Below are 25,842 nucleotides of genomic sequence, written 5' to 3' on the forward strand. Positions count from 1 at the left end.
ATTCTAGTCTTGTAAAAAATTTGTAACTTGACTACTTTTGCATTGGATATTTTAAAGTATAAACTTTCATAATTTCCCGCGAAGATAAAAGAAAATTATCTGTTACGGTTTTGTCGATCTTCAATGTTGTGATCGTCAATTGTTTCGTCCTGGCAACGTATGTATTTGTTATCTCGGCTCACTTCAATCCCGTATTTCATATGAGACACGAGAGTACGAGTTTTCAAGATGCTTTTTACGAATAGTGAAATGTGTGATATGATTTTAATTTATGGAGAGTGCAATCGGCGATCACGGGTAGCTGCGAGAGTGTATGCTCGCAGATATTCAGATCGAAGAAAGCCAAATCATAAAGTGTTTATGAGATTGGAATCCCGATTGCGATAACATGGACAATTCAGACCTGTTAAGCCTGCAAGTACATATTTCTTTATAAGATTTTTTGGTAATACAATTTTTAATATTTACGTTTTTAATACTTCCTTTGCTTTCTTTCGTATAGGATGAACACCGCGCATAGACAGTATACCAATAATACAAATGGTAAATGACGAGCCAACGATCAATACTTGAACCATTGCGCGGAATGCAGGAGTTAGTCAGGGAACAGTCTGTAAGATTTTAAAATCAGTTCACTTCCACCCTTATAAAGTAACCCTGACGCAAGAACTGCATATTAATGATGACGCTCGCAGATTGAGTTATTGTCGATGGCTTCTTAATGTAAGTGAGGGAAATTTTTATTTCACAAAATACATTTTGTTCTCGGACGAATGTATTTTCCATAATACTGGCACCGTCAACCGCCATAATTTGCATTATTGGGCCACCGAGAATCCTCACTGGATGCAGCAAGCGAATAATCAAGTCAGGTGGTCGGTCAATGTGTGGGCGGGTATTCTCGGGGACCATATTGGACCATATTTTATTGATGGTAGGCTCGATGGCGAAGGATACTGAAAATTTCTTCGTGACAAGCTTGTCGACTTGTTAGATGAGGTGCCACTGGAATCACGTGTTAACATGTAGTTCCAGCAGGACGGTCATCCTGCACACACTGCCAAGGCGACAATAGCATTGTTGAACGAAAAATTCGGTCGCCATTGGATCGGTCTTCATGGTCCCCACGAATGGCCGCCGCATTCACCAGATCTCACACCACTTGACTTTTTTCTGTGGGGTCATCTTAAACAGCAGGTATATGCAACGCGACCTGCTAGCGTTCAAGATCTCAAGGAGAGAATTATACGTGCTTGCAGTATGATAAGTCCACAAATCTTGCGCCGGGTACGTAAGGCAATCTTGGACAGGACTCTACTTTGTGAGGAGATGGAAGGAGCGCACTTTGAGCACGTGCTCAAATAAGTTATTGTTACGTTGTTATTGTTACGTTGTTTTTGTTACATTGTTATTGTTACGTTGTTATTATGTGGTGAATATGGCTCCAGGCGAAGGTCCACGTTAAAAAACCTAACGCACCATTAGTGGAACCTCAAGGGTGGTGTGGAAGTCCACTGTTTTATTAACATTTTTTTGCATTTCTAAATGCATGCAAACAATTTTTACTTTTCTGTTACTTTTTTACGTCATTACATCTACACTGCATATAATATTATTTTATACGTTTATTACTACTTTCAGTAATACGCACGAAGAAAATAATTTTGCTATTATAAATTATTAAAATTATTGAATATTACAGCATAACATTATATTTAATAGAATATAAATTATTTTATTCTTACAGTTAAACAAATTACTAGTTTAGCAGTAGTATTTTTGATTAAATATATTATTTTAATTAAATATACTATTGTAATATATATGTGAATCTATATTATTTTTCTCCGTGCGAGAATCTGTAATTTGAATATAATTTTGACTGATCTGTACATCACGGTCGATCCACGCAGCTGCCATCTATGTGCCGGCCAGTTAAGCAGAGTTGCAGTCGGTAATCCATCTGCCATGGTAAAAGGTTGGGACAGGCATTAATATTCACCCTGTATTTCAATTAAGCCAGATGAGTCCGGAGGATATAGCGGTTTGCCACCGCAAGATACTCGCCACAACGATGGCGCAAAGTGTAACGTAAAAGTAACGAAACTCAATCAACAGACGCACTAGTTAACGAAAATCAATCACGACAACGTAACAGATACATAGGAGTTAACGAGACTCAATCCCGATAACGCAACTTACGCGAGGAACGATACGCAAAATGAACGCGACGCCACGACAATTAACACGAGTCGATAGTGCGCGACAAACGATAACGCATCATTCACCTGACGAAATCAAGAGACACGGTAGTGTCTCGCGCCAAGTATACGCGCAGCGAGACCGCATCGTGACTCTTACTCGAAGCGACGCTTTCGCAGACACTCAGATTATTAGATCTCAATAACCGCTGAATGGATCAACTTCTAAGTAGGCTCAATGGATAGCTTGGGGTCGAATTACATAATAAAAGTGTTTTTATTTTTCTCGTATGTGCCCTACGAGCGGAGATATGGCGATGCAAAGTCTGAAATTGGAAAATTTCATTTAAGATACGTCGTCATCGTCGTCAAATGTACAGTCCGTTCTTTTTCGTCGAGATGGCAGCAGCTCCGTTTATACCGACCGGCGGAGATGCTGTTGGTATATCCCTGTGACTCACCCATAACGATCATATGTAGAGCCTCTACATTAGAAAACTCTAACTTATCGACCCGACCGTCATGTGTAAGTCACACGGATATACGGACAGCATCTCCGCCGGTCGGTGTACGACAAGTGTACGACGCGATGTAGTGCAAGACGTTTGTGCGAGAGAACGAGTGAGTCAGTGAGTGAGTGAGAGAGCGAGAGGGCGACTGAGTGAGAGGGCGAGAGAGAGAGAGAGAGCGAAAAAGCGCGAAAGAGCTAGTGAATGAGTAAAGGAAGACCCGGGCGGGAAATCCGACCGCAGCCGAGGAAGTGAAGTGAAAGTGTTATTGTTTCGTCGTTAAATAACCTATCCATTGAGTGACATTGAATACAATGTAAGTAACCTATGTAAGTAACCTATACATTTTATTCTGATTATTATTAGTATTATTTAATAATAGTAAAATCCTTTATTATCGACCACAAACCAGCACAAGCTTTTACGAAGCGCAACGTTTCGACCATGGATTATGGTTCTTATCAAGCGCAATAATTACAAAGTCAACATCTGAAACGCAACATTATTAACCGATTGTAGACTGTTATATAATTCTATATCTAAATACATACTGGCAGATGATGACTTTCCTCCAACGAGTTTGATAAATTTGAGAGACACCTCTAAACCTCACTACCGCAGCCAAACAACTAACAGCAGACACAGATCAGGTGTTTATCAAAATATCATCGTATATAGGCGGCAAACTCTCCGTGTCCTTTTGCAGATTTATTGAGTTTTTCTTTCTTTTAATGAAACACATCTCCGCGATCTCCCTTTTCCTGATGTGTTTTTCGGAGTGCAAAACTTTTACATTCCCCCAATCGAACTCATGGTTATTTATAGATCTGTGCCTACTGACCACCGAATGGCTACTTTCATGTTTTTTTATGTCCGATTTATGTCCGCTAATCCTTTTTTCCAAATGTCTTTTGGTCTGCCCTACATAGCAAGCCTCGCAATTCAGACAGTCAATTTCATATACCACGCCTGATTGTTGACCGTTCTCAACAACATCTTTCCCCCTTTTTATAACGCACTCTAACTTCTTCGGGATATTGTACACAACATTAAAGCCGTCACGTTGTAGAATTCGCTTAATGCTTTCACTAACATTTTTTACATGGATATTAACAAAAAATCTATGATTTTTCGCATCTTTGTTGTTATCTCTTGCGTCGTCATGGTATTTGATATCTCTTAGTTTTTTGTTAATATGTCTATCGATAAAATCTGGCGGATAAGAATTATTTATTAAAATACGGTAAAGCAAATTTTTCACCCAAGCTTAAAACATTAAGTATATTGTGCGACGCCCGTCGCTAGCCTGCGGTCCGCCGCGCCTGCGCGCACGGCGGACCGCAGGCTAGCGACGGGCGTCGCACAATATACTTAATGTTTTAAGCTTGGGTGAAAAATTTGCTTTACCGTTTGACAATGAGAATAAGTATGATAGGATTAGGTATATGTTGGAAGTAATAAAGAATTTTGAGATTATGTGCCTACATGGCTCTCAAGCGATTGTCAATGTTACACGAAATGTGATTTCCAATGTAATTAAGAGATTCTTAAATCATAGACGACATATCAATTCTGTGGACATGTATATTACTCGTGCGTTCAGATCTTGCAAGAGAGTTTTACGTGAAAATGTGGATTTAATGATCACTAGGGCCGACAAAGGGCAAGTTACGGTCATCATGAATAGATCCACATATATTAATGATATGAATACTCTACTTAGTGATCAGAAAACGTATTCAAGACTTAAAACTAATCCATTACGACGGTTAGGCAATAAGATAAATGAATTATTAAAAGCATGGCTTGATAATGGATTGATTGATGATCGTACATACAGACAGCTATATAGCACTGTTCACAATTTGGCGAGATGCTATGGTCTGCCGAAGATACATAAGCCTGGCCATCCGTTGCGAATTATTGTATCTTCCATAGGTTGCCCGACTTATAGTGTTGCGTGTTTTCTTCATGGGATTTTGAAAAAGGCTATTCCTAAGCCGCGGTCTTATGTGCCTGACAGTTGGACTTTTGTGAGGAGTATTACTGACGTCAATGTGAAACCGAATGAAGTGTTAGTGTCTCTTGATGTGGTTTCACTGTTCACGAATGTCCCGCATGAGCTTGTCATTAAGGCGATTGAGAGAAAATGGAATATGATCTCGGAGTTCACGTCTTTCAATCTTGAGCAATTCAAATATGCTATTAGTTTGGTGATGAAGTCAACGTTTTTTAAATTTAACGAGCAATTTTATGAGCAGACGTATGGTTGTCCAATGGGTTCACCTCTGTCACCTATGCTGGCTGACTTAGTGATGGTTGACTTAGAGACTTAGAGACTTACTGTATTGACGCACTTAACTTTGATTTACCTATTTTTTATAGATATGTGGATGACATCTTCACTGTTTTGCCTGGTGACAAGATCTTGCACGTTGTTAATGCGTTCAATAGTTATCACCCAAGAGTACAATTTACTCACGAATTAGAACATAATAAATCCATCAGTTTCCTTGATACTACGATTATAAAAGACAATGGAAAGCTGATCACAAATTGGTATAGAAAACCGACTTTCTGGAAGGTATATCAGTTATTTGTCATGTCACCCTGTTTAGCACAAAATCAGTATAATTGCCAGCTTAGTAAATAGAGCCATTTTACTAGCAGACAGTCGATTTCACGATGAAAATTAAAAAATTGTTAGGAGTATTTTAATAAATAATTCTTATCCGCCAGATTTTATCGATAGACATATTAACAAAAAACTAAGAGATATCAAATACCATGACGACGCAAGAGATAACAACAAAGATGCGAAAAATCATAGATTTTTTGTTAATATCCATGTAAAAAATGTTAGTGAAAGCATTAAGCGAATTCTACAACGTGACGGCTTTAATGTTGTGTACAATATCCCGAAGAAGTTAGAGTGCGTTATAAAAAGGGGGAAAGATGTTGTTGAGAACGGTCAACAATCAGGCGTGGTATATGAAATTGACTGTCTGAATTGCGAGGCTTGCTATGTAGGGCAGACCAAAAGACATTTGGAAAAAAGGATTAGCGGACATAAATCGGACATAAAAAAACATGAAAGTAGCCATTCGGTGGTCAGTAGGCACAGATCTATAAATAACCATGAGTTCGATTGGGGGAATGTAAAAGTTTTGCACTCCGAAAAACACATCAGGAAAAGGGAGATCGCGGAGATGTGTTTCATTAAAAGAAAGAAAAACTCAATAAATCTGCAAAAGGACACGGAGAGTTTGCCGCCTATATACGATGATATTTTGATAAACACCTGATCTGTGTCTGCTGTTAGTTGTTTGGCTGCGGTAGTGAGGTTTAGAGGTGTCTCTCAAATTTATCAAACTCGTTGGAGGAAAGTCATCATCTGCCAGTATGTATTTAGATATAGAATTATATAACAGTCTACAATCGGTTAATAATGTTGCGTTTCAGATGTTGACTTTGTAATTATTGCGCTTGATAAGAACCATAATCCATGGTCGAAACGTTGCGCTTCGTAAAAGCTTGTGCTGGTTTGTGGTCGATAATAAAGGATTTTACTATTCATTAATTGTACCAGTGACATAGAGTGGTTTATTTTTGATTATTTAATAATGTTAGAGAAGTAATATAATTATAATTAATAAATTTACTCGAGTTCTCTTTGATGAATCGCACTTTCCGTTAATGACAACAATTTCATGCACATTTCTGTGTCTCGTAGGTGATCAGAGTAGCTCTCCTGGGATTAGAGAACTTCCACGATTATCCTCAGGCAATCGCCGAAATTGAAAATCTGCTTCTCGGTGAACTAGCGGAGACGATGACGTCGATCGATCGACATTAACCAAGTTTTATTTGAAAAGATCATCGATGGACTTAATGATGCATCCGCGATGCAAGTAATTCTCTAATTTAAATACATATCTTTGGAAAAAGTATTTTAGACATTATAATTTTCTATATACGGTTTTGTACTTTTGCAGCCAGGACAATTGGTCGAAATGTGTTTCGCACATATCGCGAGAGATTATTATAGAGAAATAATCTGTCGCACAAAGAAGTTCACTGAATACTTTACGAAATCCTTTCACGGAGGAGGAAATGCTTCGAGTGCGCTCCCAGAATAACGTGTAGTAAGTTGAAGAATACAATCAGTCGAGCATTCGACTTTTAGTCTCGCGATATTATTTGACAGACAGATCGTGAATGGTAAGTCGTTTGACTAAATCTATTTTGTTTTCAGTGAGCAAGAGGCGAAATTTGTACAGGATCGTATAACAGGCGTGGAGAAGCACTTCGCTGAACTATGCACGATATTTGCAGCGTTTACCAGGAAAGCGGCCAGGTGATGACCGGCTAAGGCTAATTCTATCGATTATTTTTCCTCAGCAATACACACGGACCCTTCACTCGCTATCGCTTCGACGTAAAACCTCATTTCCGTTTATCAGTGTTGGGCAGTCGTGGGATTTTTCCCCCACGTGGGAGCTTCCGCGCGCATGCGTAAGCTGGCGTCACAGCAAGATGGCACCTCAGTAACGTATATACTGTGGTCAAAATGAGGTATCGTTAGGTTCCAACGAGAAGAGAAATATAAAAGAAGTTGCAAGGAGAGAAGGAAGTTTCTTAAGTAAGGAATTTCTTTAATAAGAAGTTTCTAGGATATGAAATAATAAGATATAGAATTATTAATGATAATAAGAAAATGTATTATTTATTTTTAATGTCTGCAGCCGATTTATTATATGAATACCAACATTCGTAGCGGGGGTAAGGGAAACTGCAGAAAACCTTACCAGTATTCTTATAAAAATATACATAAGAAATTACATGTGAATATATACATTTATACATATACTAAATATTAATTATTACCTATTAACAGTTATTAATACTTATTATTGCAATATACTTATTATCTATAACTTATACCTAAATGTAAATATACACATACTTAAGTAATATTTCATAAATACATATTAATATATTTTTCTTAAAATTATGTACGTATAATAAATAAAATTACAATAAATATATCTTAATATATGTAATGCACTTAATATAACAATATAAAATTTAACATCTACCAGTTCTTATTTTACATTTTCGATGACTTGGAGGCGTTTAATTCCAGAAGGTTACTACAACAGAATAAATAATTTATTAATAAAAGATAAATATAAGATAAATTTGCCTCCAAAAAAGTAAAGAAAATAAAAGTGCATGGAAATAAAAAATGTAATCAAATATTTAAAATAATATATAAATAAATATATAAATATTTAAAATAATATATAAATAAATATTTAATAAATATTGGAAATTGCACTAAGATACATGCTTGAAAAACAAATATTACTTTAAATTACTTTAAAAACAAACATAAAAAAAGAGGAATGTATTAAAAGAAAACGTAATAAACAAATAACAAACAAAAAACTATATTCCAAGGAAATAAACAAAAATATTGCACACAAATAAGAAAAGAAAATATTGCACAATATTGTATTAATACGATATTATATATTAATTGAAGCAAGAAGTAATAGAAAAATAATATGAATAATTAGATTGGATTAGACTAGAATGGAAAATGAGTTAACACTTGAATATAAAGAGGAAGCCCATGTTCAGAAATAACTAAAGTAATGAAATAATCACAAATAATTAAAGTAATGAAATATATCACAAAAGCAAAGGAATGATTTTTAAAGAAATTATAAAATATGAACTTGTTCAGATATTAATAGAAAAAAGATTAAACAGTATTAACAGTACATAAAAGAAGTATTAGTAATAGTCAATAAAAGTTTTCTATTCATTGTTATCTTTGCATTCATTAGTATTACGAGAAAACAAATTTTTATAATTATGCAGTTCTAAATGTGTTGCATCTACTTGGAAAGTACGACAATTAATGTTATTAGCTTGAAAACTTGATCTTACTTTACAAACCGTGTTTAAACTGTTGATATCAATCCGATTCCTCTTTTTATTCTTCGCATCTGTAACAATAGAAAATATTCTCTCTGCTTCGGCGTTAGAATGTGGAAGTGCCAAAACCGCGTATACTAAATTCTCTAAATTTGGAAAAAATGGTTTATTATTGAATTTCTTTTTTTGAAAAATATTCTTCCACATATCATCAATTTCTAAATTAGCCAAAAGAGTTTTTTCCGCGTCATCAAATACAAAAGGTAACGTTCTTCATTCATAAGCTAAGGCCGTAATATCAGAAATTTGAAAAGTTTTTGCTACATGCCTCAAATCTGGAAAGGTAAATCTACTTTCCTCGCGCAAAGCTACATTTGGATCTAAAAATTTAAGTTCGCGAAAAATTTTGTCATTATAAGGTAATCGTTGTATCATTTCTTTTACCGCGGTTGTATAAAACGATAAACATTTAGATTTTATTTCCGTTATAAATTCTGACGATTCTGATTGCAAAAATGATTCGCATTCTGGCCCAAGATATATAGAAGTTACAGGTAAAAAATTTGACGGATTAATGACATCTAAAGAAATATTGTTTAACGTGGTAGGCAGCAAAAAATTGTATCCCATCTGTTTTATTAAATGCTCACTACTCTCTGCTAATTTGTGAATTAAAATTTGTCTACCTTGAAACAAAGCATTAAAATCATTTAAAAAATTCAAAGAATATTTTAAAAATAGCATATATGCTTTAATTGCATTATCATTTAATGTATTGGAAATTGTTACTGCCAAATTGTTATTATTTTCAATTGTCTCTAAATAGAAATAATGCTTCAAGACGTCCCAGTTCTCGAAAAGTCTAGTAACACATTTCTGCAAAACTAGCCATCTAGTATTAGATAATTTTAAAATTTTACGTGACTCTACACCAAAGAAGGTTTGAAATTCGCACAAGATAGCTGATCTTTTTGCACTGCCAGAAAAATATGTTGCGACTGCATGCAAAAGATTATCACAAGAATCCGGCAATTTTGAACAAGCTTTACTCGCAATGAGAGTTGAGGAATGGCATATACATTTTAACACAATGAGGGCCGGTACCTTTTTTTTAATCTACTCATAAAAGAATTGTGCTCTCCTATCATCACAGAAGCATTATCACAAGCCATTCCGACAATATTTGATAATGGTATATCTTTACTTTTTAAACATTTTTCAAATGCAGAATATAATTTGTCTGCAGAACAATCTGTTGCATCTAATGATATTAATTCTAATAATTGTGTCATACATTTTTTACTGTCTAACGATATGTACTTTACTAATATACAAAGCAATTTATTATTAGTGATATTTGTACTCTCATCTATTAGAATAGAAAATTTTTGAGTTTTTAAGTTTGTAATAAGTTTATGACTTTCGCGTTTTCCTAAAACATTTTTTATTATTGCAGTACATTTTCTCCTTGACAGTTTTAGATCATTTACCACTTGTGGATCAGAACAAATATCTTTTAATAAAGGGACCATGTGATCTAAAGTTTGAAAAGCTATGTTGTGTTCCGCGTAAAATGCAGCTAATTGTATTTCGGCTGTTTTAACTTTCTTAACATGGTCCTCATCTTTAATGTTGGGCTTAGATAATGAAGCAGATAGTGTGATATGAAGGCCTTCACTAATATTCTTAATATGCAATTTTGTTCTCGAATGTCTTATTAAATCTGATTTTCCGCATAACAAAATTTTATTACAAGCCGTGCAGAGAGCTTTTTCATTATCTTCATGTGGTGTTAACCATTTTTAAAAAATGTCAATACTTAAACAAGAATTTTGGAATACTTTCCTTTTTGACTTTTTCTGCTTTTCGGTGATGCCACTTGATGTCGACGGCTGTGAATCCATTTTTCCTTCTTTATAGTTTACGACTTTACTCACTCACGATTAAAAATATATATATATATATATAACACGACACTATTTAACGGCGCCAACTCTTCTCTAAAAACCGCGGGAAAATTGGTGCCTCTAATACCCCACCACAATTGTAGCTAGATATGTCTGTGGAAGCAACTGCCATCTTGCTGTGACGTCAGCTTACGCATGCGCGCGGAAGCTCCCGCGTGGGGGAAAAATCCCACGACTGCCCAACACTGCCGTTTATTATTCACCAGCAATATTATTTTCAGACTGCGCGATAAAAGTGACGAGCTTGCAAAAGTAATACAGGTCTATGGTGATTCGGAAAATATAAATCGATCCATGAGTACTGGATTGGAGAACTTTTCCGCAACGTTATTAGTCGTCGGTGATCATAGGTAAAAACGATTCTTCAAATTACATATCTTTCACGAAAATATAAAGAAAACAATGATATAATGCTCTAATCTGTCTAATTAATTAAAACTAATACATATAATTAAATATTAATTTTAGAGATACAGAAGTACAAAGATTGGACGCCAAAGTAAGTGCGCCTCTTTCACAGTACGCAATGATTTGCAAGCATGCACGCGATGATGTAAAAAATACCTTCGCAGCACGCGACAGAGAATTTACAGGACGAAGGCAATTGGACAAAGTTCGAGAAAGAAACCCTAGGAATCGTCAAATGGTAGCATCCTTACAATTAAAACCTCATTTTACAAGCATCACTTAATTTCAATCGTGATTTCATTAATTCCATGGCTTTCGTAATTGTAAATCGAAAGATCATTTAGACGATAAATAAAATCGCGCAATAAATATATTGATGAAATCATTTCAAACTAATATAACTATGTTACTCAAGTATCTCTTGTTACAATTAGTCACAAGCCAAGTCTGAACTGATGAAAGCATCCGTTGAGATGTCCCGAGTGGTCAAGGGATTAGAGGAGCAGATCAACTCGTTCGAGCGACGAAAGCTGCACGATTTGAAATCTGTACTATTGGATTTCGTCACCATCGAACTGAGGTTTCACAGAAAGGCTCTTGAACTTCTGACTAAAGCGTACCAAGATATCGTATCCATCGACGAGATTAAAGATCTTGAGGTGAGATCTCGAAAACAATTTTTACTAAATTTCTTCAAATCGTGTGATCATTTTCATATATCATGTATAAGTGTAGTTGATTTAACATGCTTTTAACATGCAGGACTAACGTAATAACGTATCGATAATATTGTTTAACCAAATCACGCGATTATGTACAGGAATCAAGAGACTTTAGAGAAACAATGCGCGCCCCTGACTCCGTCACAAGGCTGGACACAGTAAACAGAACGTCGTTTCGACACGCTTATTGCTTAACGAACTTAGCTAACCGATTTGCATCCTCTCCTGCAACACTGCAGAAATTGGCTAATCGAGAAGCCGAGTCTGCTGTAAGCTCAATAATTCATTTAACGTATGAGTCGTTCTACTATTCCATTCTTGAATCTTTAACGATGAATGCTTCCAGGATTCCGTACAAACCGGATTCACCAATTCATCCGAGTCGGTCGAAGTTCTCAGGCCTATCCCACCAATCCCTATATGTCAGAAGTCCTTCATATCGTCCATAATATCCATAATATATCGCATACCTTCGAAAATGATTGTATTTACACACTTACTTTACTTACTTTTGAAAAATACTCGATTTGTACTTTAGATATAAATGTCTATGAATAGTTGTTTAAGATTTAATAAAAGAAGAGGATCCTGAATCATCTTTATAATGTCTAATAATCAATATATGTATTATGAGTTACGGTATATTAAAGTTGTGTTATTTAAAATGTAATCCTCATTCACTTTCTGATAGCTCAGTCAATCGTAATAAAGATCATTCAAAGCAATAGAAAAAGTACAGTTTTATAGAAAAGTGTAAGTTTATTTTTTATAATATAACAAAAGGATATCTCATGCATGCTTATCTTTCCTCCACATGATTGTATGGCTATTCCAAATACTTTGGATGAGTGGTCACTTGTTAGATTAGTATATTGAAGAAAGGGATGAGCCTATTTGTCATCTTATTAAGGATTTATATGGCACATTAATAGTACGATTATTACTGAGTAATATTACTAATAAGTAAATGCAGCTTTCACAGTTATATTAATAGATAAATCAATACAATGTAAGATACATCATATACAATATGTATAATGCTGAAACAAATTAAGTATTACGTTTGTTATCTGTATATAAATTACATTACATTAACAATGTTCGTTATCACGACGTGATCGACTTGAACACAGGAGCATCGATAATCGTTTTGTTAGAAGATAATAGACAGGATGAAGAGAGCGAGATTACTGCAACGTAAAGAGAAAGAAAATTAATAGAACTTCTCAAAATAGAAAAACGCGCTCATTCACTATTAGGCTTTTTTCCACCAGGAATGGCGATAGAGTATTAATAAAAATAAAAATATATAATATTGGTGCGAAACACTACCATATACTACCATATTCCATATTATGGAATCAGGAATGGCGATAGGGTATTAATAAAGAAAACATATATATAATATATTTGGGATTTATTATTTTTTATTAAAATATATTAAAAATATATTAAAAATTGAAATATTGGACGTTTACGACGCGCCCGCCACGGCCGCCACGTCCGCCACGCCATGGATGGCGGCCAGCGCATCTCCATCGTTCTAAAACAAACAATTTATATTAATATATGTAGATATATAGATTGATATAGATGAGTGCCGGGATTTAGTTGCACATTTCTAACCTATTTCGTTGTCAACTCCCACTGTCCCCCTCTTACCGCGCGTATCTTAGAAACGAGGTACCGGACGCTAATAAATATAAACAAGATACATGCCGCTAGATTAGAAATATACAATTACAATACGCGGCAAGAGGGGGACAGTGGGAGTTGACAACGAAATAGGTTAGAAATGTGCAACTAAATCCCGGCAGTGATATAGATTGATATATATATATATATATATATATATATATATTTTATATACTTGGTAAAATCTTTCCGTCCGCTGTCATCCGTACCGGGGTCGCTGTCGCCGGAGGGGCCGAGGCCGGTGCCGCTGTCGCCGGAGGGGCCGGGGCCGGTGCCGCTGTCGCCGGAGCGGCCGGGGCCGCTGTTCCCGTTAACACAGGCGGTGGTAGCGGCGGCAGTAACTGTGGTGGTAGCGGCGGCAGTAACTGCGGTGGTAGCGGCGGTGGTAGCGGCGGTAGTAGCGGTGGTGGTACAGGCGCTACCACCTGTGTTAACGGGAACATGGGCGAAATAGGCGAATCCACCATTTCTACGTCGATAGCTGCAACAAAATACATATATATTGTGTGTGTGTGTGTGTGTGTGTGGTGTGTGTGAATAAATTGTACAATAAATAAATATTTTATAAAATATAATGTATGATATCAACTCACGTCCTTCCTCCATGGCTCTCTCTTTCAATACGGTCGCTTCGTCTTCTAGCTGCGGCGTTACCGCAACGGATCGTAAGGCAATTGTTTCTTTGTGGCGCATTTTCACATATTGCATCCTAATTAACCAATAGCGCACGGGCATCGCGGACGTGGGGGGCGCGGTGGGCGCGACATTAATATTAAATACTTTATACAAAACCCAAAACCCACAAATAAATATATTATATTCTATCGCGACACGGTAATGTCTCGCACCAATATTATATATTTTTATTACTACCCTATCGCTATTCCTGGTGAAGAAAACGCCTAATAGTAAATGAGCGCGTTTTTCTATTTTGAGAAGTTCTATTAATTTTCTTTCTCTTTACGTTGCAGTAATCTCGCTCTCTTCATCCTGTCTATTATCTTCTAACAAAACGATTATCGATGCTCCTGTGTTCAAGTCGATCACGTCGTGATAACGAACATTGTTAATGTAATGTAATTTATATACAGATAACAAACGTAATACTTAATTTGTTTCAGCATTATACATATTGTATATGATGTATCTTACATTGTATTGATTTATCTATTAATATAACTGTGAAAGCTGCATTTACTTATTAGTAATATTACTCAGTAATAATCGTACTATTAATGTGCCATATAAATCCTTAATAAGGTGACAAATAGGCTCATCCCTTTCTTCAATATACTAATCTAACAAGTGACCACTCATCCAAAGTATTTGGAATAGCCATACAATCATGTGGAGGAAAGATAAGCATGTATGAGATATCCTTTTGTTATATTATAAAAAATAAACTTACACTTTTCTATAAAACTGTACTTTTTCTATTGCTTTGAATGATCTTTATTACGATTGACTGAACTATCAGAAAGTGAATGAGGATTACATTTTAAATAACACAACTTCAATATACCGTAACTCATAACTTTTAAAAAAGAACTCTACAAAACTAATGATATTAACAAATCATTTTGCTGATAATAAATGTTATTAATGCCGTTAATAAAAAGAAAAGAATAACATACTTCATACTACAAAATGTGTGAAATCGCAACAAAATTACCTTTTTAAAAAAAGGTATTAAAAAAGCGCCAAGTATAAGCGCCCGAAGTTCTTTCAAAAATGAACTCTACAAAACTAATGATATTAACAAATTGCGCCAACTACAATAGGTATTTATGCAAACCAGAAAATCTATTACTTTAGTTGGTTATTTATGCAAACCAGAAAATCTATTACTTTTTATTATTACTCTTTGGCCGATATTTATTGTTGATTCTTATTTAAAACCATATTAAGTACAATTATAAGATATTTGAAACCAATCACACAGCCGTATTAGCATCTTAAGACATTACTTCAAATCGTCTGGAAATAAGAACGGACTATGAATACTGGCCTTTGATATTAAAGTGCTATATCCAGTTAATAATATATGATTCTATAATGACAGTTTTGAGCACATATTGTTTTACATTACATTCAACATACTAATAAATATTTTAATATTAGTATCTCCTAGTCCGCATTTATCTCCTAGTCCGTTCTTATTTCCAGACGATCTGAAGTAATAATGTCTTAAGATGCTAATGCGGCTCTGTGATTGGTTTCAAACATCTTATGATTGTACTTAAGACGGCCTTAAAGATTTTATTGGAAAAATAAAGGGTATAATAATCAGATATTTTTATACGATAAATATTTTAATACATATAAATATTTCAATACAAATAAGTGTTTTTTTTTTAATACTTGGCGCTGCTAAACCGAATAAATATGTGGCTCAACTTCCGAATAGCCCCTCCCCTCCGATTTTCATGAAATTTTTAGGATATGTAGAGGTAGAGATGAGGAAGGTGTGGATGGAAGGATTGTTTGCGGAAACGCCTCCTAGCGAAGAAATTAACAAAAAAAGGTTTAATGATTTTGCACGAATTTCCAGCTGCCTACGCGAATCAAGAACTTGACTTTGATATACATTATAGAGGTCGCCTCCCTCAGTAATCTGCAGAAGGTTTTAGTTCTCCTTCGTTATTAATTAAAAAGTTATTAACAAAAGAAGTTTAAGGATTTTGCACGCATATGTAATCTTAGCGGATCTTAGTATGTTACCTCTGCTCGTGTTTGTGTTAACAAATATTGGTAATACTGCTGTTTAGGGGACCCACCTCCGATGACCTTGACCTTGACATATGTTGTCAAAGTCACCCTCCTGAGTGACCTTCAGAAGGTTTTAGCCGTCGCTCGTTGTTTGTTAAAAAGTTATTAACAAAAGAAGTTTGAAAACTATACTACTTAAAATTAGTGGTCAAAACATAATATACTGATGTGTGTAGAGACTAACCAGGTTAGTTAGGTTAGGTTAGGTTGGGTTAGGTCAGGTCTTGACCTTTGTTAAAAAGTTATTAACCAACGAAGTATCACGCTCGGTTTTCAGCCCGCTTCGCGAGGGGGGAGGGACTTCGCTGAAGCCAATGTAACAGATTTCACCGTACAGATTGTGATCACCTGGTACACAGCAGGTATCCCGGCGGGGGAAGAGGGGCAGAGCCCCTCCCCCCGCCCTCCCGCGAAGCGGGCTGAAAACCGAGCGTGTAAGTTCGGGGCTCCAGTTTCGGAAAATATAATCTAAAACAATGCGATACCACCCTACCACCCTCTGTCTCATTTGTCCGATGACCTTGACCTTGACATATATTGCCAAGGTCAGTGTGCTGAGTGACCTTCAGAAGGTTTTAGCCGTCGCTCGTTGTTAAAAAGTTATTAACAAAAAAGTTTGAAAACTATACTACTTAAAATTAGTGATCAAAACATGATATACTGATGTATGTAGAGACTAACCAGGTTAGTTAGGTTAGGTTAGGTTAGATTAGGTTAGGTTAGGTTGATTAAAGCATAGAATATTATATTTAACGAATTTATTGTTAGTAATTTTTCAACAAACAACGAGCGACTGGTGCAATCTAGTACGGGTTATTCGGGAAAGTGACCTTTGTAATATATGTCAAACTCAAGTCCTTGCTTTGCGTAGACAGCTGAAAATTCGTGCGAAATCATCAAACTTCTTTTGTTATTAACTTTTTAATAAACAACGACCGACGGCTAAAACCTTCTGAAGGTCACTCAGGACATTGATTTTGACAACATATGTCAGGATCAAGAACTTGATTTGCGTAGACAGCTGGAAATTCGTGCAAAATCATTAAACCTTTTTTTATTAATTTCTTCGCTAGGTGGCGTTTCCGCACAAAATCCTTCCACCCACACCTTCCTCACCTCTACCTCTATATATCCTAAAACTTTTATGAAAATCGGAGGGAGGGGCTATTCGGAAGTCTTACTCAGAGTATACAGAATATTTTGCTTTTTGATTGAACTCGATACCTCTCCTGGTTGCCGAGATTAAAGCACAAAATGCCTTCGAGGTTTAAAAAGGAAAGCGATAACGTCACGACTCCGACGCTCTCTCTCGCTTTAATAAATAAACATACAGTAATTGTATAATTCTAAAGCGGTTATCATAGTAGCACAGAGTGTGCAGAATATTCCGCTTATGATGTCGCGGCGGATCGAATTTCAATACGCGACAGCGTTTATTGTACATCGCACTTTAAGTTTGAAATCTCGGAAACGGAAATAGATATCGCCCCCGTTCAAAAAGGACATTGTTTCTGAAACTATTCTTTGCGTGGATTAACGACTTCCGCTTATGATGTCGCGGCGCATCAAATTTCAATACGCGACAGCGTTTATTGTCCTCCCTCTCGCACGTTCCTTTGTCTTATACTGCCCTGCAAAGATTGTCTATTTTCGATGTTGATATTGCGGCGGATCGTGTTTCGACACGCGACGGCTCTTCCCGTCGTTCGCTCTCACGCGCGGAAATAAGCGGAATATTTTAAAGCTGATATCTCGTAAACGAAACGAGATATCACGTCCGATCAAAAATGATATTTTTTGTATTGTAATAATTGTTTATTTTCATTGTCGATATTGCGGCGGATCGTGTTTCGACACGCGACGGCTCTTTCCGTCGTTCGCTCTCACGCGCGGAAATAAGCAGAATATTTTAAAGCTGATATCTCGGAAACGGAAATAGATATCGCCCCCGTTCAAAGAGGACATAGTTTCTGAAAATATTCTCTGCGTAGATTAACAACTTCCGCTTATGATGTCAAGGCCGATCGAATTTCAACACGCGACAGCGTTTATTGTCCTTCTCCCTCTCGCACGAAAAGATACATCGCACTTTAAGTTGATATCTCGGAAACGGAAATAGATATCGCCCCCGTTCAAAGAGGACATAGTTTCTGAAAATATTCTCTGCGTGCATTAACGACTTTCACCTATGATATCGCGGCGGATCAATTTTCATCACGCGACGACGTTTGCCATCCTTCTCTTTCTCTTGCGGGGAAATAAAGAGTATCTTTTAAAGCTGATATTTCGGAAACGAAGCGAGATATCATTCGATCAAAAAGGATTTTGCTTCTACTATAATGCCGTGCAAAGATTGTTTACTTTCCGTGTCGATATCGCGGCGGATCGATTGTCATCACGCGTGTGAAGTTTCACGACATCCACACATATTCATTTTTTTCATTTTTTAATTGTTATCCATATACCGATTTTTTAGGATAAGTGTGACATCCTGCGATGTCCAATAACCTTAAAAATTTTATTTTTGCTTATTCAACACATTTATGAATGAATCGCTAGAATTACGGTATAAACTACCAACATATTGTTAATATTATAACTTACCATTGACACTTATCGTCAACCAAGGTACATCATAAGTTGTTACCGACAATGTATAACCATATAAGACAGGTTACCGGCAAACGCATATTCACTACTTAACCAATTACCGACCTTCGATAGGTACCAACTATTGTATTGAACATATTACTATTTTATTTTATTAATCATTATTAATGTTGTTAATCAATAGTTAAGAAGGAAAAAGGAAAAATCCAAAAAGTTGGTAGTTTATACCGTAATTCTAGCGATTACCTAAGTTACGTAGTACCATTAGCCTTTTATGAACGGGAATAGATACATATATATATATATATATATATATATATATATGTGTGTGTGTGTATCTATTCCCGTTATATATATATATAAAATAATGAAAAAACCATAAAAACATGCATAAAAATGAAAATCCACTAAAAAGCCATTATAATACGTTTTAATACTGTAATTGTAGTAATTTTTGGATATTTCATAACGTTAGCTGTTAGACATACTATATACATATAAATAATTTAGGGCGTCCTTATAACAATATATTTTATGTACACTGTTACATTAAGGAGATCAATTAAATATAGGAGCAAATTACATTTTTTGAATATAATAAAATTTTGTTATAAACAAACAAATTTTATAATAACAATCACATTCATGATATATTTAATTATACGATTATATAGTCATCTGCGAGTATAACAAAAATGAATAGAACATCTGAGTGCATTTGTTATGAAAAAACCATAGGTTATTGTTTATAATAATTGAAGGAATAAGGTTAGGTGAATGAAAAGTATATAATAATGGTCCATGGACCATATCGAAGGACCGTAGGAATTTGGAATTTTAAAATAGTCAACATTTTTATTTGTTAACTAAGCGAAGAAAATCTTAACCGTTGGGAATTAATTTTTTATAATTATATAGCGTTATTGTGGGTAATAAGAGGAACTCAACGGTACCATCAAATTTATGAAAAACTCATTAATTTAGAAATGACCAACAACTCTCGTTGAGCACCATTTTTCGCCAGTCTGATGGTACCTGTGGAAAAATTGTCGTTTTAACAGTATTACTTTACGAGATATTGTAAAAATTGAAAAGTCACTATTCGTTAAACAAATATACATTATGTTTTAATACGTTTGGTGTAGAAGATTTTAATAAATTATCAGTAGTTTAGAAGTTATATGGATTTAAACAAATTAAGTTAAAATCAATTAATTAATTAATAATTAACTATGAATAACGAAAAACCAATTGCGAAAAACATATAGATCATTTAATATAAGCATTTGATTATTACATTATTAGTTATTAGCTCGCTGTGGCATTATGGTTCATTATTCATTTAGTAAGAGTAATTATTTAAATATACCATCATTAATATTCATATAACATTTAGTTAATCAGTTAAAATATATGAATGATTATTAATCGTAGAATAAAGAACATTATAATAATGGGTTAAATTGTAAACTTAGGCATTTAGTTATTTTGTATGGACTACATAGCGTTTACAACATTTCGTACGCTTTGTAATGTTTCAAACACTTTAAAGCGGTTAAGGGACTTCATACGCTTTGTAACATTAAGTTGCTAATTTGTGAAGTAAGAAACAATTATAATGCATTAAATTGCAATGCTATTAATTATTTTAATATTACTTGTATAGAATTATTAATTCATTATTTTATTTAATGGAAGATATTATAATGACTAGGGCTATGTTCCGAAATCGCTTTCGGAAACTTTGATTTTAGTTGTAAGGTTGGTAGGCCTTAAACTAACTTAGATGCGTTCCGTAATTGATCATCTGTGCTATACGCGATTAGTTGCACGGTTATTTCTGTTTATTTCTGTTTACCACTAAATTAGAAATATAAGAGACATGAGATGTTTATTAGAATACAATGAAATACTTTTAAGTTCTACTAGTTCGGAAAGTGATGAGGATTTAATAGATGTAATTAATATTATTGATGAAAATGAAAATTGTCCCAGAAGGAAAAATCCAAGAGTGCAAAATTTTATAGAAAATGTTATTTATGAGTACAATGATACAGAATTTCGTGAAAATTTCCGGTATGTAAATAGAACTACTTTGTATAACATAATAAGTACAACAAAGTAAGTAGACAACTATATTAAGAATACTAATTTTAGCTTGACACGAACAACTTTTAATTATCTTTTATATATATTAAGAGAAGAGTTAGAAGGAGAGAGCAATTTGGGAAACGTGACCATTCCAGCAGAAAAGCAATTATATATAGCTTTATATGTGTTAGGAATACCAGATTCTTATAGGTAAGTTGTTCAACTAATATTGTTTTTAATATTAGCATCTGTATACAAAATAATTCAGAAGTCTGTAAAAATGAACATTATTTTATGCAACACAAAATATTAAATTGAATTTAAAGATGCAATGTATTGCAGGTTTTTAAGCTTTTATTTGGAGATCAAAATGCATTTGCGGTGTTGTAATAATATATTCCCAAACCTGTAATGCAATTACTGCTGACACAAATATGAGCTTGAAAAAGAATTATTACAAGGCATATGTGTTTTTATCTCCATTTGTTCAGGAAGATTGTGATACATCTTAGTGTGATTCAATTTAATATTTTCTACTGTTTATCCATTTATTTATGAAGTGTTGTTACCATTTTACTTTTCATTGATCATTTGTTCAAATAGAGATTAAAACATTTACATATTAATTTATTTGTAGATTTAATATATATGAATATGTATGTATGTATGTATGTATGTATGTATGTGTATATATGTATAATTAGCGCTTACATGTAATATTTTTATGAAAAGCTTGTTTAAGAACTTTTTTAAATTTACGTTTACTTACAGGTCTATAGTCACAAAATTCGACGTAGGCAAAGCAACGGCTTGGCGAGCAGTGCAAAGAGTTGTGCACGTTCTTTGCAACTATAGAAATCATTTTATTAGATGGCCAAATGAAAGAGAAGCAAATGAATGCAGTCGAGTTTTACAAATGCAATATGGTTTTCCTGGAGTTATTGGAGCTTTAGATGGAACACACATTAATATATCAACTCCAGCCCAAGATTCTCAATCTTATATAAATTGGAAGGGAAAGCACTCTATACAATTGCAGGTACATATATTACTTTAAAAACAATATTAATTGCAGGTACATATATTAATTTAAAATGATTTTTGATTTTTTATTTATACTATCATTGCATTAATAGGTGGTATGCAATCATAAACTGCAATTTGTGCACTGTTATACTGGTCTTCCTGGATCTGTGCATGATATGAGGGTGTTCAAATATTCAGGATTACAACAAAGATGCAATGACAACTACTTTCAAAACAATACTCATATCATTGCAGATTCGGCTTATACATTGTAAAAGCATGTATGGTGCCATATAGGGATAACGGCCATCTAACTAATGAACAGAAGCGTTATAATCATATATTATCTAGTACTAGAATGATAATAGAAAGAGCAATCGGTCTATTAAAAGGACGATGGAGATGTCTTTTAGACAAGTTACCTATGCGGAGGACGGATCAGATTCCATTATATATAATTAGCTGTTGCATTTTGCACAACATATGTTTGCTGCAAGATGATGATTTTGAATATCCAATAATCATCGATGATGATATTAACGCAGATCCAGACCCAATAATAATAAATCAATTGTTATTGAACGAAGGATCACGTAAAAGAGAGAACATAAAGAATAGGTTTAACACTTAGTTTGTATTAACGATAAAAATGTAATGATAATATAGCAATAACTTGTTTTTGTTTAAAATACTGTAATATCGAATATACATATATTATATAATATATTGAGTAACTGCTCATGTATAACAAAAATGTATCATTTCGTTTTGAAGATTTTGCAAAAATAATGAAAACGTCTATTGAAATGTGTTTAAAATACATTACACATTTTAAATATATATAATGAATAATTTTTATATTTTTATTTAGTACATATTTATTATTATAGTATAATCTTAATTACATAAAATAAAAGTTTTGTAAATAATAAAAAATAACGCTTTTGTTATTTATATGACAAATACTTTATTTTCCACATACTTAGAACTAATTATAAGCATTTCTTATTTATATAGTTAAATAAACTATTTATTGTACTTATTTACTTAAAGTATAATAAATCACACTATTATTTAACATATTGTAAATAAATACATTCTTCTTTAACTATAATAAACATAAATATATTCTTGTTTAATAACTTTTTAAACTCTTCAAATGTACTGTGAACAAATTATATAATAGTTGCCATTAAACTATAAAATAAATAAACATTTTCAATATGAGAGTAACTAAGTAAACAGTCTTTAAAGTTGTAAAAGAAAACAATACAATATCAGTCTTTAAAGTTGTAAAATTAAACAATACAAAAATCAATAAAAGAACGAAACTAAAAAGAAAAAACGCAAATTATTCTCTTTTCATTTTGTCATTTTTTCCGCAATTTCTTTTAACAGCTGTAATTTTTGGTTTCTATAATCATAAGTTGCGTCTCTTTGCAACTGTTTATGTCTTTTATATTCTTCTAAAAAATTTAATTTCACATCACATTGCTTTTTCTGCTGTTCTAAAAAATGAACTAAATCAATAAACAAAATAAAACAAATAAATAAGATATATATTTAAAAGGAAGATATATTAATAATAGTCTAATTTAAATTACTTACTTGAACTTGATGGTTTTTCTTCTAATACTGCTTTCTTTAGAGGAATATCTGAACCTGCTGTAGAAACCGGCTTTATCCAAGCTTTTTTTGAAAATAAATTTTTCAAAATCTATAGACATATAGAGGATTATTTGAAAATCTAATTAGTATGTATGTGTATTAATCATTTTACAGTTATATTGTAATAATATGAAACAAAGAGTACGTCAGGCATTTCAAATTTTGTTATTATATTAAATACTTACATCATAATGGTCGCAAGTTTTTCTGTCATTGCCACTTCTAGCATTGTGGTCTTTTACATCTTTATACATCTTTTTCATGTTGTTCATTTTATTTTTACATTGTTGAAGAGAAAATTTGTATCCCTCTTTTTCCATGCCATGAAGCACATGTTTCCAAAACGCTCTATTGTTCATCTCTTCATTATCTAGTAATGCGCTGTACTTTTCATATAAATTTAATAGTAACAGAGTTTCTTCATTTGTCCAGTAAATACGTAAATTACCTACAATATTGATTTATCTCGTGAGGTATATATAAAATAATAATTATGGCTGCGTTCTAATGTTTATTGTAAATCTATAATACAAGTGTTATATTAAAAATTTTCAGTGCTAACATTGAATATTATAACGTATAATTAGCCTATAAATAAATATGGTATAGAAAGAGAGGGAGCGAAACTGAGAAAGAAGAGACAAAGAGAAGGAGAGAAAAAGAGGGATGGTTTACTCACCTGAATTCTCACTTGAATAGTCAGAGGCACCATAATTTTCTTTATCAAAATCACTGCTGTCCTGTTCACTATCATTCTGTATGCATTCTTCATTTGTATCTAAAGCATTTGTTTCTTGTATTCGTAATGCAGCTTTGTGCTGTTCCAGAAGAGTTGATGCAAACTTTATATCTATCACATAAAGAAATAAGATAAGATAGATACATTTATTCTGTTCAATCTGGTAGTGTAGTTCTTATTGGCCTGTTCTATTAATAATTGCTCAATATATTTATATATTTTATGCTTGCGGAATTACTATACACATTTCATTTACCTTGAAGGGCACGTGCATGTATTTGTGGTAATACATATAATGTATAAGTGACTTCGCCATCACATAATAATAATTGGACTACTTCATTATTGTTTTCCTGTCGTTTTGTAGACTCTTTATCTGGAATTAAGTTAAATTATATATAAAATATATACATAGTAATGAAATATAGTATTAGCAATGCCTTAATACTATTGAATTTCTAAGTATTAATTTCTGGGCAAGTATTATTCCCACATTCATGCTTGATTTATTGTTGGAAACATAATCAATAAAAATGTTAACAGACGTGTGCTAAAATACAACAATGTGCTAAAGTGAAAATTAACCTAAATCCCAGAAATAGTAGCATTCATGAAACTAAATTTATTTATTCTAATAAATATATTTATATTATATACATTATTATTTATTCTAATGTATTTATTCTAATATAGAAATATTAAAATATATTTTTATTCTACAGTATTGTTAAGAATAATGAAAAGTTAGTATTTTTAGCTTTAAGATAGCTTTTAGCTTTAATTGTCTTCAGAAAGTATAGAAAAATATATATTTTATTTCTTCTTGTACATATTTATTACTTACAATGTATATTCTTCTTGAGATCCATTTTACAAAATGTGTACAAAGTAGTTTTTATTATTTCGATAGTTTTCTTCCTGAATCTCCTGTATGAATCGTCTGGTTGATTACGGAACGCAGTTCAGTTAGTTTAAGGCCTACCAACCTTATAAGTTATAACTAAATCAAAGTTTCCGAAACCGATTTCGGAACGCAGCCTAGCATTAATATAACAACTAATCAATAGGTTAAAGTATATGAATAATTATTATTAATAAGAAACGTTACAGTAGTGCGTTAAAGTATAATACACAAGGTTACTCTAATATTAATTAACTGAATGCATTAAATTATTATCCAGAGGTACAAGGGACCTTATAAATAATTAATGCATAAGGTTGTAGAAATTTAGGTTAAACTTAATAATTTTAATATTTCATTTGTTGGGATTGAATAATACAGTGGACAAGGTGTTAATTGAAGATTATTTCATTAACAGAAAATATCACTTATAATTTAGTATCATTATTGGTTGATTCGTACTACTACCATGTAAGGTTACCATTATATTTCTTCATATTTTTAATAGTAATTATGCAATATTCATGTTTTAAACTAGAGATATTGTTTTTATTGGTTTATTAAAGACTTAATATTAAAATAAAAGAAAA

At 33.4% G+C, this 25,842-nt stretch overlaps 4 protein-coding genes across 7 annotated transcripts; 3 read left to right on the top strand and 1 right to left on the bottom strand.

Moving 5' to 3' along the window:
* The first annotated feature begins 547 nt into the window (after nt 1-547).
* LOC113561894 lies at nt 548-1,365 on the top strand. The gene is made up of 2 exons (XM_026969450.1): nt 548-613; nt 1,030-1,365. The coding sequence occupies exons 1-2, from the start codon at nt 548-550 to the stop codon at nt 1,363-1,365; spliced, it is 402 nt and encodes a 133-aa protein (XP_026825251.1).
* Nucleotides 1,366-6,954: 5,589 nt separating this feature from the next.
* On the top strand, nt 6,955-12,360 carry LOC105279196 (protein FAM92A-like; the record flags this gene model as incomplete). The annotated part of the gene is made up of 6 exons (XM_026969456.1): nt 6,955-7,067; nt 10,845-10,973; nt 11,092-11,269; nt 11,466-11,690; nt 11,852-12,022; nt 12,100-12,360. Coding segments are annotated over 6 exons (1,008 nt in total), but the record flags the coding sequence as incomplete, so codon positions are not given.
* Nucleotides 12,361-20,603: 8,243 nt separating this feature from the next.
* Nucleotides 20,604-22,662, top strand: LOC105279194 (protein ANTAGONIST OF LIKE HETEROCHROMATIN PROTEIN 1). Its single transcript, XM_026970445.1, is given in 5 exon segments — nt 20,604-20,948; nt 21,027-21,128; nt 21,690-21,957; nt 22,055-22,223; nt 22,226-22,662. Coding segments are annotated over 5 exon segments (1,128 nt in total). The 5' UTR covers nt 20,604-20,709; the 3' UTR covers nt 22,576-22,662.
* Nucleotides 22,663-22,891: 229 nt separating this feature from the next.
* Nucleotides 22,892-25,512, bottom strand: LOC105281922. 4 transcript variants are annotated; one of them, XM_026970454.1, is made up of 6 exons: nt 25,196-25,512; nt 24,608-24,727; nt 24,292-24,462; nt 23,798-24,060; nt 23,553-23,661; nt 22,892-23,052 (listed from the first exon to the last, which is right to left on the bottom strand). In XM_026970454.1, exons 1-6 carry the CDS (start codon nt 25,218-25,220, stop codon nt 23,015-23,017), a joined length of 726 nt encoding a protein of 241 aa, XP_026826255.1. In that variant the 5' UTR covers nt 25,221-25,512; the 3' UTR covers nt 22,892-23,014. The 4 variants fall into 4 exon arrangements, with proteins under 4 accessions (XP_026826255.1, XP_026826254.1, XP_026826251.1 ...); XM_026970453.1 differs by lacking the exon at nt 22,892-23,052 and adding an exon at nt 23,071-23,452; XM_026970450.1 differs by lacking the exon at nt 22,892-23,052 and adding an exon at nt 23,071-23,464.
* Between the last annotated feature and the right edge of the window lie 330 nt (nt 25,513-25,842).

Source organism: Ooceraea biroi, chromosome 1 (assembly GCF_003672135.1).
Source record: "Ooceraea biroi isolate clonal line C1 chromosome 1, Obir_v5.4, whole genome shotgun sequence".
NCBI lineage: Eukaryota > Metazoa > Arthropoda > Insecta > Hymenoptera > Formicidae > Ooceraea > Ooceraea biroi.

What these genes read in the sequence shown, in the direction of transcription:
- LOC113561894 (XM_026969450.1), top strand. Translation starts at nt 548, where the DNA reads ATGACGAGCCAACGATCAATACTTGAACCATTGCGCGGAATGCAGGAG. An exon ending in AGTTAGTCAGGGAACAGTCT is followed by an intron (nt 614 to 1,029) that starts GTAAGATTTTAA and finishes GTTAACATGTAG; the next exon opens with TTCCAGCAGGACGGTCATCC.
- LOC105281922 (XM_026970450.1), bottom strand. Translation starts at nt 25,220, where the DNA reads ATGGATCTCAAGAAGAATATACATT. An exon ending in TCTCAAGAAGAATATACATT is followed by an intron (nt 24,728 to 25,195) that starts GTAAGTAATAAA and finishes ACTTAATTCCAG; the next exon opens with ATAAAGAGTCTACAAAACGA. An exon ending in AGAAAAACCATCAAGTTCAA is followed by an intron (nt 23,465 to 23,552) that starts GTAAGTAATTTA and finishes TTATTGATTTAG; the next exon opens with TTCATTTTTTAGAACAGCAG.